Raw genomic sequence first — 13198 nt, forward strand, 5'->3', positions numbered from 1 at the left:
GCACGGACATTCTTTGCACCCAGGAGCCCCTGATCCCCAAACTCCACATTTACATGGCCCCTGTTTAAACCTTTTGGTAAGTAATCGTAAGCCAAGCCCCATTCCAGGCTCCCTTCCTCATCCCAGGACCCCCCAGAGACCTGCCCTCACCTCTTCCTGGCCTGGCCTGGCCTGCCCTCTAAGTTCACTCCTACTCATCCTGCCCCACCTAGAGTTCCAAGTTCCATGGAGGGAACGCCCAGCCCTTGCTGAGGCCACTTCAGCCCGCAGGCTGAAGTCCGACATGGCTGGCAAGCTTTTCTCCCTGACTTCCCCACCCGGCATGTGGACTGAGCAGTCTGGGACAATGGAGGAAGCAAGCCACCTCCTCTCCCTGGACCTCAGTTTCTCCATGTGTAAGGCAAACAAAGGCTTTGCTCTGGTTGTCCTCCGGGGCTGAGAAGAGGCTCTGGTGATCACAGGACGAGAGGCTTGTAAATGCTGGTGGGCCAGCCCTGAGCACCTCACTCCTGGTCCTGGTTAGGAGGGTGGCATCCCCAGTCAGCCTGTAACCCAACACTGCCCCTCTGGCTGGTTACCTACCTTCCCTGTGCCCTTGCACCCCATCCAGCAAATGGGATCCCAAGAGGACCTCTGCACACAATCACTGTGGGAATGGACTGCGGAAAGGCACTGGGTACCTATAAGGGGCACCTAGCCCAGGGCAAACCTCTATTCATAAATGGTAGTAATTACTAAGTGAAGGGCCCTGCCTCCTTCTGAGGGGAGAGGAGACCAAAGTAGAATCACAGCTGGGAAGTCAGGCACCGTTTTGGACAAAAAAAAAGTGGTAATGTATATCCAGCGGTAAACTTGGCTCTCTCCAAGACGGGTCCCCAGCCCAGCCAACCCACCCACTGAGAATGCCCTATCAGTCCAACCGGGTGACAGCAGGGCTTTAAAAATCACACTGTGATCGCACACGTTCTTCACGATGTGGCAGAGCTCTTGCGCATGTCCCTTCCTCACCCGATGCTTTACAGAGCCTGTAAAAGGAGATTACTTGGGCTTTGGTTCCAGGCTGGCCTGAGCTCATGTTTCCAGTTCTGCTACTTATTAGCTGCATGATCTCGGGCAAGTTATTTCCCTCCTCTGGGCCTCGCTTTGCCTCGTCTGTAAAGTGGGCAGATACTCCCAACCTTTGAGGATCCCATGAGAGTTACAGGTATCAGGCACAGAGAAAGGACATAATCCTTAAAGTTCTATTATCCCCACGTTCTAGATGAAGAAACTGAGGCTCAGAACGCCTCCATTCCTGCTCCACAACTAGACAGAAGCAGGCTGGCTCTAGTCCGCAACCCTTGCTACCACACAGGAAGGTGTCCCCCAGTTCACAAGTCTGAAGGCCATGAGGGATGGCTCTGGCTGTTCAAGGTCAAGGACGCGGGGTCCCGCTTTACAGGCTTCTCCTTACAACTCTCATTAGTCAGAGCTGGCCAGGTCCAGACCTAATCATCGGGCCCTCCAGAGTAGGTCAGAGGGGAAAGGGCAGACCCAAGATGGGTGAGGGCAGGTGTAGCAGGTGTGGCAGGTGAGGCCGTGTGCCCTATGACTACCGGAAGACCCGCAGACACTGGGCCGGAAAGCAGAGCCCTTGTCCCAATCGACTGTGCAGTGAGGACACAGTGATCTCATCTCCACTGTCAGGAGCTCAGCTGTCAACACTGTGTTCCTTCTTAAAGCCTGAGTCAGCGGGCAGAGACACATTGCCTCGCACTGGCTTTGTATCTGCTGATTTTATTAGGGCCACTTCTAGATAAAGCAAGTTATATTCAGCATGATTTGCATTGATACCAGCAGGCTTGATACGTTTTTCCACGTTGGGTTTGTCCTCTTGGAACCCTCCTTATTGGCTTCAGCCACAATGCTGTAAGGAAGCCTGGGCTCTGTTGCTGGAGACAGGAGAATGTGACACCGTGTGCAGAGGACGGCCCCCGCCAAGCATCCGGCTGAATGCCACTGCATGGGTAAATTCAGCTTCGCCATGGGGAGCAGAAGTGCCGAATCCACAAAATCGTGAGAAATAATACATCGTTGCTGTTCAAAGCAATTAAGTTTGGAGTCGTTGTTCCATTCCACGGCAATACATAGCTGAAACACCCCAGTGTTTTGATTTCCTAGATTTTCAGAATGTACGTAGACCATTAGAGCAGAAGCACCTGTGTCTGAGCACCCAGCACCCTGTGTGCCCCCCGAAGGCAGAGCCTTGGCCACCCCCGATGATTGAGCCTCTACCACTGGCCAGACATTGTGTGGCTTTCACAAACACCATCACATACTAGATGCTTAATACTTATTGAATAAGCGAATAAATGTCTTAGCACACACTGCAGCCCTGTAAGAGTTGTTTTATCATTACTCAACTGAAACTCATTCTTTAGAAAAAAATCAGAAAGATGCAGATATCACAAAAAGGAAAAAAAAAATTACCTCTAACTCTACTACCCATAATTTCAGTTAACATTTAGTGTGTATGTATAGAGATTCAATTACATTATGTATGCATATTTACTTTGAAAAATGTGATGGGGCGCCTGGATGGCTCAGCCGTTAAGGTTAAGCTCAGGTCATCATCTCAGGATCCTGGGATGGAGCCCCGCCTGCTCAGCGGGGAGTCTGCTTCTTCCTCTCCCTCTGCCCCTCCCCCCACCCCGTTCATGCTTGCTCTCTCTCTCTCTCTCTCGCTCTCAAATCAACAAATAAAATCTTAAAAAAAAAAAAGAAAAAAAATGTGATAAACATGCTGTTCTGTAACCTGTTTTTTCATCCGAAAATATCTGGACTTCCTTTCCATGTCCATGAATGGATATCTCCATTCAACAGCATTTTTAAAAATTTTTTAAAGGTTTTTATTTATTTATTTGACAGAGAGAAACACAGCTATGGAGGGAACACAAGCAGGGGGAGTGGGAGAGGGAGAAGCAGGCTTCCCACTGAGCAGAGAGCAGGATGATACGGGGCTCGATCCCAGGACCCCAGGATCACGACCCGAGCCGAAGGCAGACACTTAATGACTGAGCCACCCAGGCGCCCCCATTCAACAGCATTTTTAATGGATGCACACATTTATTTGCCTGTGTGTCTCCGCCAGGAATCACACACTTTCTTCCTCTGCCCCACCCCCTGCTCACAAAAGTGAGCCCTGCCAGCCTGCTATGTGCTCTATGACCCAATCACCTGACCACAGCCAGTTGGACCCAAGATGAACATCTCACCCAGACTGGGCTCATCTGCTTCTCTCGTCTACACACTTAGAATCAGGACCAGGAGACAGTCAAGTCTGCCTGAGGGTCATTGAAATGGTCCCACGTATATCCTGGCATCGTGCGGTGGCATAATCTGCCATGTGGAGACATGTCTGTCTGGGCAGAGAAAGAGGACTAAAGCAGGAATGAGTGGCACAGGCCATCCTGGCGGCAGCTGCCTTGCTGAGTGCAGAGCTTTGTCAGCATCTGACTGCCTTTCTGCTCCTGGTTTGTGAGGCACCTCTGCAGCCTTTCATAAATTCTCCGTTGTTGGCTGAAGTTGGCTTAAATGTATTTATGCTTGCAACCAAAAATTCCTAACAGTTACTACTCCAGGGGTATAAGAAAGAAGGGACTCTCCACCACAAAGCCAGGCCTCTGGGAACCAGTATAAAGAACAACCCAAGATAGAAAAATATTGCCCCAGCACCTTCTATAAGCAGAGGCTCTACCAGCCAGCCACCTTACAAAACCGGGTACACAGGGGGCGACTGGGTGGCTCAGTCATTAAGCGTCTGCCTTTGGCTCAGGTCATGATCTCAGGGTTCTGGGGTCGAGCCCCGCATGGGGCTCCCTTCTCCGCGGGAAGCCTGCTTCTCCCTCTCCCACTCCCCTTGCTTGTGTTCCCTCTCTCGCTGTGTCTCTCTCTGTCAAATAAATAAAAATCTTAAAAAAAAATCTTTTAAAAATATCAGAACTTTGGGGCACCTGGGTGGCTCAGTCGGTTAAGCGTCTGCCTTTGGCTCAGGTCATGATCTCAGGGTCCTGGGGTCGAGACCTGGGGTCGGTCTCCCTCGCCCCTCCCCCTGCTTGTGTTCTCTCTCTCTCTTTCAAATAAATAAGTAAAATCTTTAAATGAAACCAAACCAAACCGGGGACACAGGGCAGAATGCAACCTTGACTTTTATTAGCATAGTTTTAAGGATGAGGAAAGTTTCTATGAGGTCCCTAGAGCAGTCAAATTCATAGAGACTGAAAGTAAAAAGATGGTCACCGCGGGCTGGGGGTTCAATGGGTAAGGCGTTTCCTTTGGGGAAGATGAAAAAGTTCCAGAGATGGACAGTGGTGATGGTTGCCCAACAGCGTGGATGCACTTAATGCCACCGAACCGTACACTTACAAATGGTTACAATGGTACGTTTTATGTTCTGTATATTTTACCACGATTTTTTTTTTAAATGAGAAAAATGAGGTCTAGTAAGATCAACGGAGTAGGTGTGGAGCAGTTTATGAGAGTTCTCTGGACAGACTGGGTTCAGTTCTCAGATCTGCCACTCGCTTACTTGCTTGACCTGGGGCACATTGCTCTGGAGCTGCGCCCTGGTTGCCCTCCTTGTAAAATGGGGTAGCACCCATATATCTGGGATTGCTTAGAAGAATGAAAGAAGATAAATCCATGCCAACCACTTAGCCATGTGCCTGGCACACAGCAAACTGTTCATACACATGACTTCCAGTGATGAGGCCTCTCAACCCAGAGCCAAAAGGGCCTTGCAGGGCACCTGTTAAAACCCCTTTGTTACAAAATGGAAGAGACCGAGGCTTAGAAAGGCTTAGAAAGTGACTTGCCTGAAGTCACCCAGAAGATCTGTAGCAGAGCCCAGAGAGGAGCAGAACCACCACCCCTGAGGGCAGAGATCTCCGTCTCCAGCCAGCCCACAACACTTTTCCTTTCTTTAGAGCTAAACTGCCATTGATGTGGGGCATTAATTTCAAGCCTCAAGGAGGAAGGGAGGGCTTCTCTGGGCTCTCAACTGGTGTTCACTCTCCCTCTTCTAAAGTGTGAGTCAGCCCTGGTATGAATGCTGTGAGTCAGCCGGCTTCTCCGTGATGAATGTGCGTGTGACTGCCAGGTGGCATCCAGGTGGGGGCTGGCGGAGGGGGGTGAGTACAGTGTGACACCTGCTGGGTCGCTCCGCTGCTTGCTTGGGGGATGAGCTGCGTGCTTCCTCTGGATCCAAATGGCTGCACGGTGGTATCCAGCAGTTAAGAGGTCCAGGTTTTATACCTTCAGTTTGCTACCAAATTCCCCCTTCAGTGTGACCTCAAGCAAGTGGCTAACTTCTGAGTGCCTCGGTTTCCTCAACTGCCCCCTTTAAATGTGAATAAATCTAGTCTTGCCCTCAGCACAAGGCGTGAGGGGTAAAAGAACGTGTGTGGGAAGGTGTTTTGCACACTTAAACAGTTGCATAAGCATAAAGGACAGTGTTATTTCATTTCTCAGGAGAAATAAGTTTCTAAGAAAACAGAGCCCTGCCAAGCTATTTATTTGTTTTTCCCATCAGTCCTTGGACTTCTCAGGGTGGCTGAGATCCTCTGGTCTTCTTGCTGTTCCTACATGAGGGTGCTAGATTAATTCCTCAGTGTCGACCTTAATGGGGAGTCTACTGGGCCCTGGGCCCAGGGTTAAGCCACTGAACCCTCCCGAGAGCCCCACAGGGTCAAGACTGTTCTGAGCTCCATTTTACAGAGAGAAAACTTGTCAAACTTGCTCTCACAGAGAGCAACTTGTCAAAGACGGCACCACCGGTGGGGTGGAGCTGGGCCATGAAGTCAACTTCCCCACTATTCCAGCACTCTCTCCTCCCTAGGCTTGAGGAAGAAAGCCCTGGGGGCTGTATCAGGTCCCCTCCTTCCAACTCCAGAGACCCCCGGAAAACAATACATGGAAACTGAAACAGGTTGATTTCTGCCACCCTGAAGTAAATCAGGCTTTGCGAATGTAAAACGCAGGCAATATTAATCATATTTACCATTTTTCAAGTATTTACTAAATGCCGGTCACCCTACAACCATATTCTCACTTGCTGTTCTCAATAAATCTTTGAAGTAAATACTGATACTCTCATTTTATGGTTGGGGAAATGGAGACTCAGAAAGCCCAAGTAATATGCCCAAAGACACTCAGCTAGCAGATCTGTCTCCAAGGCCGGTGATCTACTCACCCCATATCACTGAGAGATCCCTCATTCATTCATTCTTTGCTCCATTTCTTTATGAAACATTTAGAGCCTCTTCCTTATGCTAAGTAACTAGCTGGACAGAGAGAGGACAGGAGTGCTTGAGCCCCTGCCCCGAAGAGGTCATTATCTGGGAAAAGATAAGGCTCAAATAGATTGTAATTTTTTTACACATTTTTTAAAAGATTTTATTTATTTATTTGAGAGAGAGAGAGAATGAGAGATAGAGAGCACGAGAGGGAAGAGGGTCAGAGGGAGAAGCAGACTCCCCGCTGAGCAGGGAGCCCGACGCGGGACTCGATCCCGGGACTCCAGGATCATGACTCGAGCCGGAGGCAGTCGCTTAACCAACTGAGCCACCCAGGCGCCCCAAATAAATTGTAATTTAAACGATAAGAGCCAGACCCCGGTCCAATGCTGGTGCTGGTGCTGGGCAAGCTCCCTCAACGAGTAGTGCTTGTCAGAGCTATGGTTTGTTTATCTTTTTCATCGAGGTGCTGGAACTGACACTTACTACCTGTTCACTACCGACTACCTACTCCCAGATCGTGGGCAAATGACTTCACTTCCCTGAATCTCTCTTGTCTCTTTAAGAAAGTGGGAGAGAGGGGCACTTGGGTGGCTCAGTCGGTTAAGCGGCTCAGGTCATGATCTCAGGGTCCTGGGGTCGAGCCCTACATTGAGCTTCTTGCTCAGCAGGGAGTGGAATTCTCGCTCTCCCTCTGCCTCTCCCCTTGTTCGTGCCCTCTCTCTCAAATAAATAAACAAAATCAAATCCAAAAAAGAAAACAGGAGAGAAAAACATTCATCTCATCAAGTTCTTGTGGGAATTAGATTAACTGGAATGATAGTGTATTCATTCATTCAACAAATATGTACTGAGTCCCAGTTTGTGCCAGGTACAGTTCTTGGTGCTGCAGGTGCTAGAGGACGTGGACAGCAGACATTCCCTTGGAACCATGGAAAGATCTGGGTTTTTTAAGTAAAAAAAAAAAAATTAATGGAGGCCTAATGTGCACACAGAAAAGTACAAAAATTGGAGGTGCACAGCTGGATGAATTTTCACAAACTGGACACACCCGCGTAACCAACGCCCTGATTACAAAACGTTACCAGCAGGGTCAGGACTAGGAGATGGCAAGTGAGGCGCTCACCTCCACCGTAAAATTTAAGGGGGTGTCGAAAGCTGAGTCATCAAGATAAACAATGCTTCCACACAGTATCTTTTAAAAATGAAAATTAATGCCAAAGAATCCATGATGACATATCAAAATTTTAAATAAAGACAGGATTAGTAATAGTGCCACGGTGAGTCATATGAAAGCTCAGGGCAAAAGGAAAAAGTCAGTAATGTTGATCCCGCCTTACCTTCGTCCCAGCCCTGATATCAGGCCCCCTCACGGTCACTGCCTCCCCTCCAAGGGTAACTAGTATCCAGACTTCTAAGCCCATAGGTAAGTTTTGCCTGTTTTTGAACTCTGGACACATGAAATCATGCTCTTTTGCATACAGCTTCCTTCACTCCACATTATGTCTGTGAGATGTAACCATGCTGTGGCATGCCCTGGAAAGACGTTTAAGCAAGGGAAGGATGCGGTGGCTGGGCGTTTTAGAGAGACCAGTGTGGTGGCAGGTGGGAGCATGGATACACGGGGGTTCTAGACTCTGCTGGATCTGGGCCAGGGGGATGAATAGGAGAGGGTGAAGTGCAGTGACATTCTGTAAGGACAGAGGACACGGGGCTGACTGGATATTGGGGATGAGGAAGAGGAGGAGGCAAGGAAGACGCTAGGTCTCTGGCTTGGCCCATTTGGTGGACAGAGGAGCCATCTCTGGGGTGGGGGCTGGGAGGGAGGGGAAGATGAGTCTAGATTTAAACAAGGTGAGTGCCAGGTACCTGTGGGACATTCAGAGAGCTGACCTGGAGGCACAGCTAAGCCTGGCGCTCAGGAGAGAATGGAGGAGATATATGATCCCCCTGCATCCCCCAGCATCAGCGAGCAGGTGGCAGTCTGGATGAGAACGCTTGCAGAGGCCTGGGGAAGGGCACAGAAAGGCTAAAGAAGGGAAGCTGAAAAGTTCTTTGAGAGCGGGTGGCTTGAACAGGCGTGTAAATCAGAATGAAAATATTAAACACACAAAACCGTCCCGCTTGGCCCATCAGGCCTTCCTGGAAGCCAGCACCGCGTTCACCTGCAGCCTGGGAGGGTTTGAGTTGCAAAATATCCTGAAGATCAGGGGTTCCCCCCGTCCCAACCCCGGCCAGCCCCCCTTGCATCAGCGGTGGCTGACTCAGCAGAGCTTTTTCTCCGAGACGCATGCCTTTAAAGGCAAAAAAGAAAAAAGAAAACAACCCTCTTCCCGGGTGCTTTACTCACTCCGGACTCGGGGAGCAGCTAGGACCGCCCAGCACTGCGCCGCCTGAGCCCACGTGCGTGCTCTCAGGCACGCACCCCGGGCCCGCCGCTGGGCCACCTGGCACCGCCCCTCCAGTCCCCGAGAGCCCTTCCTCGGACTGGCTAGGGCTGGAACTCCTTGGAATCAGACCCAGAAAAAGTCCGAGTTCCTTTCAGGGCTAAAGGCAGCCTCCAGGGAACAAAGCTGCCTGTGTGAGCACAGCTTGGGGTTGAGGGGGAGTGAGGGGGGCCCTCGGTCCCTCCAAGCTGAGCACTAGGACTCCGCAGCCTCCTCCCATCCTTCTTTAAAGCCTCAGGATCGGGGAGGCTGGGATTTCTTCACGCCCTTCCCTTGCTCAGAAACCCTCCGTGGCTGCCCAGTGCCCACTGAATAAAGTCTTTAACTCCTATAACCTGGCAAGTGAGGGCCTTTATGATTTCACCTCTTCAGCTTCTTTTGCTCAAATTCCCTCTAACTTCATCTCCTCTCTCTCCCAACTCCCTACACTGCAGCCACAGGCTGCACCTTCCTGCCCGGCTCCAGGCATTTAGTTCCTGGTCTTTCCTCCCCTGCCTCCCCACCTTCCAGGCTCAGATGCCATTTAGGCTTTCCCTGGTGTTCCCTCTCTGGTTGGAGTTAAATTCTGTTTCCCAGGACTCAGCTATCCCCAAAATAAACTAGCCCACCTGAGAATCTAACCTCTGATCCAGGGTTAATAGCTTCTCATGAATTTACCTCAAAACTGTAGCCTCTAGTGGGTCATAAAACTTTTACAGAGAGAGAGAACACCTAGAAATGGAATTTCAAGCAGAGAATGGGGGTCTGTTTGGGCAGATATGGTGAGGTGGGGCAAAAGTAAGGCAGTTTTTCTGGCCACTCTGCTTTGTCTTCTGGTGCTACCCTGACCAGAGGAGGGGGATTTGATTTGACATCATGAATTAGGACTGCTGATTTGGATAAACTTTTACACATATCCATTTCTCCTCAGGCCGATCCAGGAGGGAACTGTTATACCCATTTTATAGATCTGAGGCTTGAGGCTCAGAGAGTAGGGATTTGCTCAGTGATGTTTGGTAAGTCAATAGCAGAGTTGGGACTCAGGAGTCTGAATCCGGGAGTCCACCCTCAGTCCCTGAGTGTGGTCTAGAGATTCTTCCTTCCTTTCAGCAATTACTCTCTGCCTGTCTATGCACATTCTTCCCTCTGCCAAGAATGGGCTTCCCTATGATCTACCTGGTGAACTCATATTCAGCCTTCTAAACCCTGCAAAGCATGCCCCCTCCCTTCCCTAAAGCTCTCTCTACCCCCTGTCCTTCCTCCGTGGTACGTAAGTTCTCCTCTTGTACACATTCTTTTTTTTTTTTTAATTTTATTTATTTTTGACAGAGAGAGAGAGAGAGAGAGAGAGCAGAAGCAGGGGGAGCGGCAGGCAGAGGGAGAGGGAGAAGCAGCAGACTCCCCGCCGAGCAGAGAGCCCGATGCGGGGCTCGATCCCAGGACCCCGGGACCATGACCCGGGCCGAAGGCAGACGCTTAACGACTGAGCCACCCAGGTTCCCCTCTTGTACACATTCTTATCCCTGTATTACTGCTGTCCATTTCCCCTCCTGCATCCCTTCCCATTTGGGGGCTCCATAAGGCTAGCAACAGACTTACATGCCTCTGACCCTGGGTAAGCGACCCACTCAGGGCTGGCCTAGTGAAGGAAAGGGAGCCTGGTGGTGAGTGTGACCCGTGAGCTGAGTGAGACATACCCACAGCTGGGAAGTAGCATACACCATAGACTGGGCGTGCTTGGAAACAGAGAGCTATGGAGACTTTGAGCTGCGAAGTCGCAAAACCAAAAAGGTACTTAAGGAAAGACTGCCAGTGTCGGCAGGCAATAGGCAGGCTAGCTACTCATCTGATCATTCATTACTGCCTGCCTTCACTCCTTCACCCATGCGTCTCCACCACAGAAGCCATCCTCAGGGGGCTCCATCTGAGGAGAGACAGACAGGACCAGCAGCACACGAAGAAACACCAAAGGGTAAAGAAGATCAAGATTCTCTCTTGGGGGACTCTGGGACACTTTCCGGAAGCCCCACTGCAGAGGTACTCTGTGCCATCAGAAGCACTGTGGCACACGGAGGTGGGGGTGGAGGGAGTCAGACAGAGGAAACACCCCGAGCGAAGGTAGAGATAAAGAAACTGCTGGTGGGAGAGGTGAGGCCGAGAGCTTGTAAACTAAGCAAGGGCCTGCTCCCTCTCCGGCAGCCTCAGACACATGAGCCTGAGAGGGAGTCAGGACTAGACGAGGTGAGACCGGAGGAGTGGAGGCCCTGCAAAGAGCAGGGAGGGAGGATGAGGTGGTACAGAGAGTGAAAGCAGCAGGACTTGGTGGCCTCTGGTACCTGGGGGACAAGAGGAAGCCCCCAGCTTTGCCGGCTGAGCAGCTGGGAGACCATAGGAACAGAAGCTGTGGGCAGAGGTGTGCTGGGAAGGGGCCTGCTCCCCCTCCCGTGGGCTGCTCCATGCCCAGCCACGGTGCCCCCTTGGCAGCACTGGACACACAGCCTGGACAGAGGAGTCCAGGAGTCATGTGGTCAGCTCAGCCTCCTCCTTTCCAACTGAAACTAACCCCTCCTCGTCCCTCTCCACAGGGAAAGGGACACTCGGCCTAACCTCAGGACTTTGGACTGGGGGTCTTTCCCTTCGCTGTGTCTCAAGTAAGACTAGGGTTTAGAAGAGTAAATAAGGTGAAATGATACCACTACCACTGAAGAAGGACTTGCTGTGTGTCAACAAGTGGTGAGTATTTCATGGACTTATCTGGAAATTGTATCTCTTGTGACAGCACATGAGCCTGGAAGTGGTATCCATTCTGTTTGACAGGTAATAAGACCGAGGCTCAAAGGCCAGCACATTGCCTAGGATTGTGCTAGGACTGGTATACAACAGAGCTGGCTCAAACCCAAGGACTCCTGTGTTCTTACCGTTCGTATTTTTCACACTTACCTGTCGCCATAGATTCACATGTACTGTCAACAGTCGAGAAGACTTCACAAAGGAGCTGATAGGAAAACCCAGAGAAAGAGGTAGGTATGGATTTTCAGGCAGCGGGCCCAGACTGTGCTAAAGCAAGGCTTGGCTTGCAAACAGGAATGTCGGGGGTGGAGAGGGGTTAGGAGAAAATCTCGGAGCGAGACCTCCTGTAGTTTGTCTCACAAATACTTAAACACCACTTACCACGAAACAGACACTGTTCTAAACACTTTATAAATATTAACTCACTTAATCTTCATAACAAACCTATGAGGTGGTACTATTATTATCCTTAGTTTACCAAAGTTATCCAGTGGCGGGATGAGGACTCCAGAGTCCTCGCTCTTAAGCGCTATCCGCCGCCGATCCCGATTTGCTGTACAACTCCACCATTTTGCTAGCGGTCGCTGAGGCTCAGAGAGGTGTGCACACTGGCTTAGCGTCACACAGCGAGCGCGCTTCCCCGGACTCGGGGCGCGGGCAGCGGGAGAGACCCACAGCCAGAGCTAGGAGCCGGCAGAGTGCCTTCCAGGCCCCCTTCCCCGACCCCCCCCCCCGCCCCCCTCCCCCCGGCGCCCCCCCCCCCCCCCCGCCCCCCCCCCCCCCCCCCCGACACACACACCGGCAGCGCCAGCCAATGGCTGGGGTCCTATAAACTCTACCGTCCGCGCGCTCTAGGCGAGAAGCTAGAGGTAGCCCCGGCTAGCGCGGAGGTCCTGGAGGTCCTGGGCTGTGGGTCTTGGGAGCGAGCTCGCCAGGGAGCAGGAGGCCAAACGACCGAAATCAGAGTCGCAGTCGGAGTCTCCGAGCCGGAGCAGGAGCCTGAGCCGGAGAGCGCCGCCCGTCCGCCCGTCCGCCCGTCACCGCCCGCGCACCCGGCGCTGCCAGAGCCTCCGGCGCAGCGCGGCCATGGAGCCCAGCAGCAAGGTGAGTCGCGCGCCCGCCGGCCCTCCCCGCCCGGAACAAAGGCGCGGCCCCCTCCGACCCTCCGCCGGCCCGAGCCTCCCCGGCCGCCCGGCCGCGCTCTGCGCCCGGGGCGGGCGCCGCGCCTCTCTGAGCCTCCCCCGGCGGCGGCCTGGAGCGCCGCGCTCTGCCGAGGCGGGGGGCGCGGGTGCGGATGGGCTCGGGATGTGGCGGGCGCAAGGGCGCCGCGTGCGTAGTTGGCGCCCGCACTAAGTATCTGGCTTCCTTCCGGGGGCGCCGCGCCGTTCACGCGGCCCGGCGGGGCCGGGGCACCCAGGGCCCAGGCGCGGCACGTCGCTCACGATCTCCCCGGCGGAGGCCCCGCGCCGACTCCTCCCGGGGCGGGGGAGGGGGATCGAGCGCGGCGCCCATTGGCTGAGCGGGCCGAGCCCCCGGCCCGGCCCCGGGCTCGGCGCGCGGAGGCGGCAGGACCCGCCCCCACTCCGCAGGCTCCGAACCGCTGCCCGGTTCGCCTGGGGGCCACACTCTGCGCGCGGCCTGCTGTTGGGCTTTAGACGCGGCCTCGCGCGGTCTCCCGCGCCAGCCCTCCGAGGTTCCGAAGCGGAGGGT

The 13198-nt window shown here is 52.7% G+C and overlaps 1 protein-coding gene across 1 annotated transcript in view; it reads left to right on the forward strand.

Moving 5' to 3' along the window:
- The first annotated feature begins 12283 nt into the window (after window positions 1-12283).
- SLC2A1 (solute carrier family 2 member 1) overlaps window positions 12284-13198 on the forward strand; it is a 28510-nt gene continuing 27595 nt past the window's right edge. Inside the window, exon 1 of the mRNA XM_025856592.2 lies at window positions 12284-12592. Within this exon, the coding sequence (XP_025712377.1) occupies window positions 12575-12592 (18 nt within the window). The 5' untranslated portion in view covers window positions 12284-12574. The remainder of the gene's footprint in view (window positions 12593-13198) is intronic.

This window comes from Callorhinus ursinus, unplaced genomic scaffold (genome assembly GCF_003265705.2).
Source record: "Callorhinus ursinus isolate GAN/ISIS: 27379988/994484 unplaced genomic scaffold, GSC_fseal_2.0 scaffold18, whole genome shotgun sequence".
In the NCBI taxonomy this organism is placed as follows: Eukaryota; Metazoa; Chordata; class Mammalia; order Carnivora; family Otariidae; genus Callorhinus; species Callorhinus ursinus.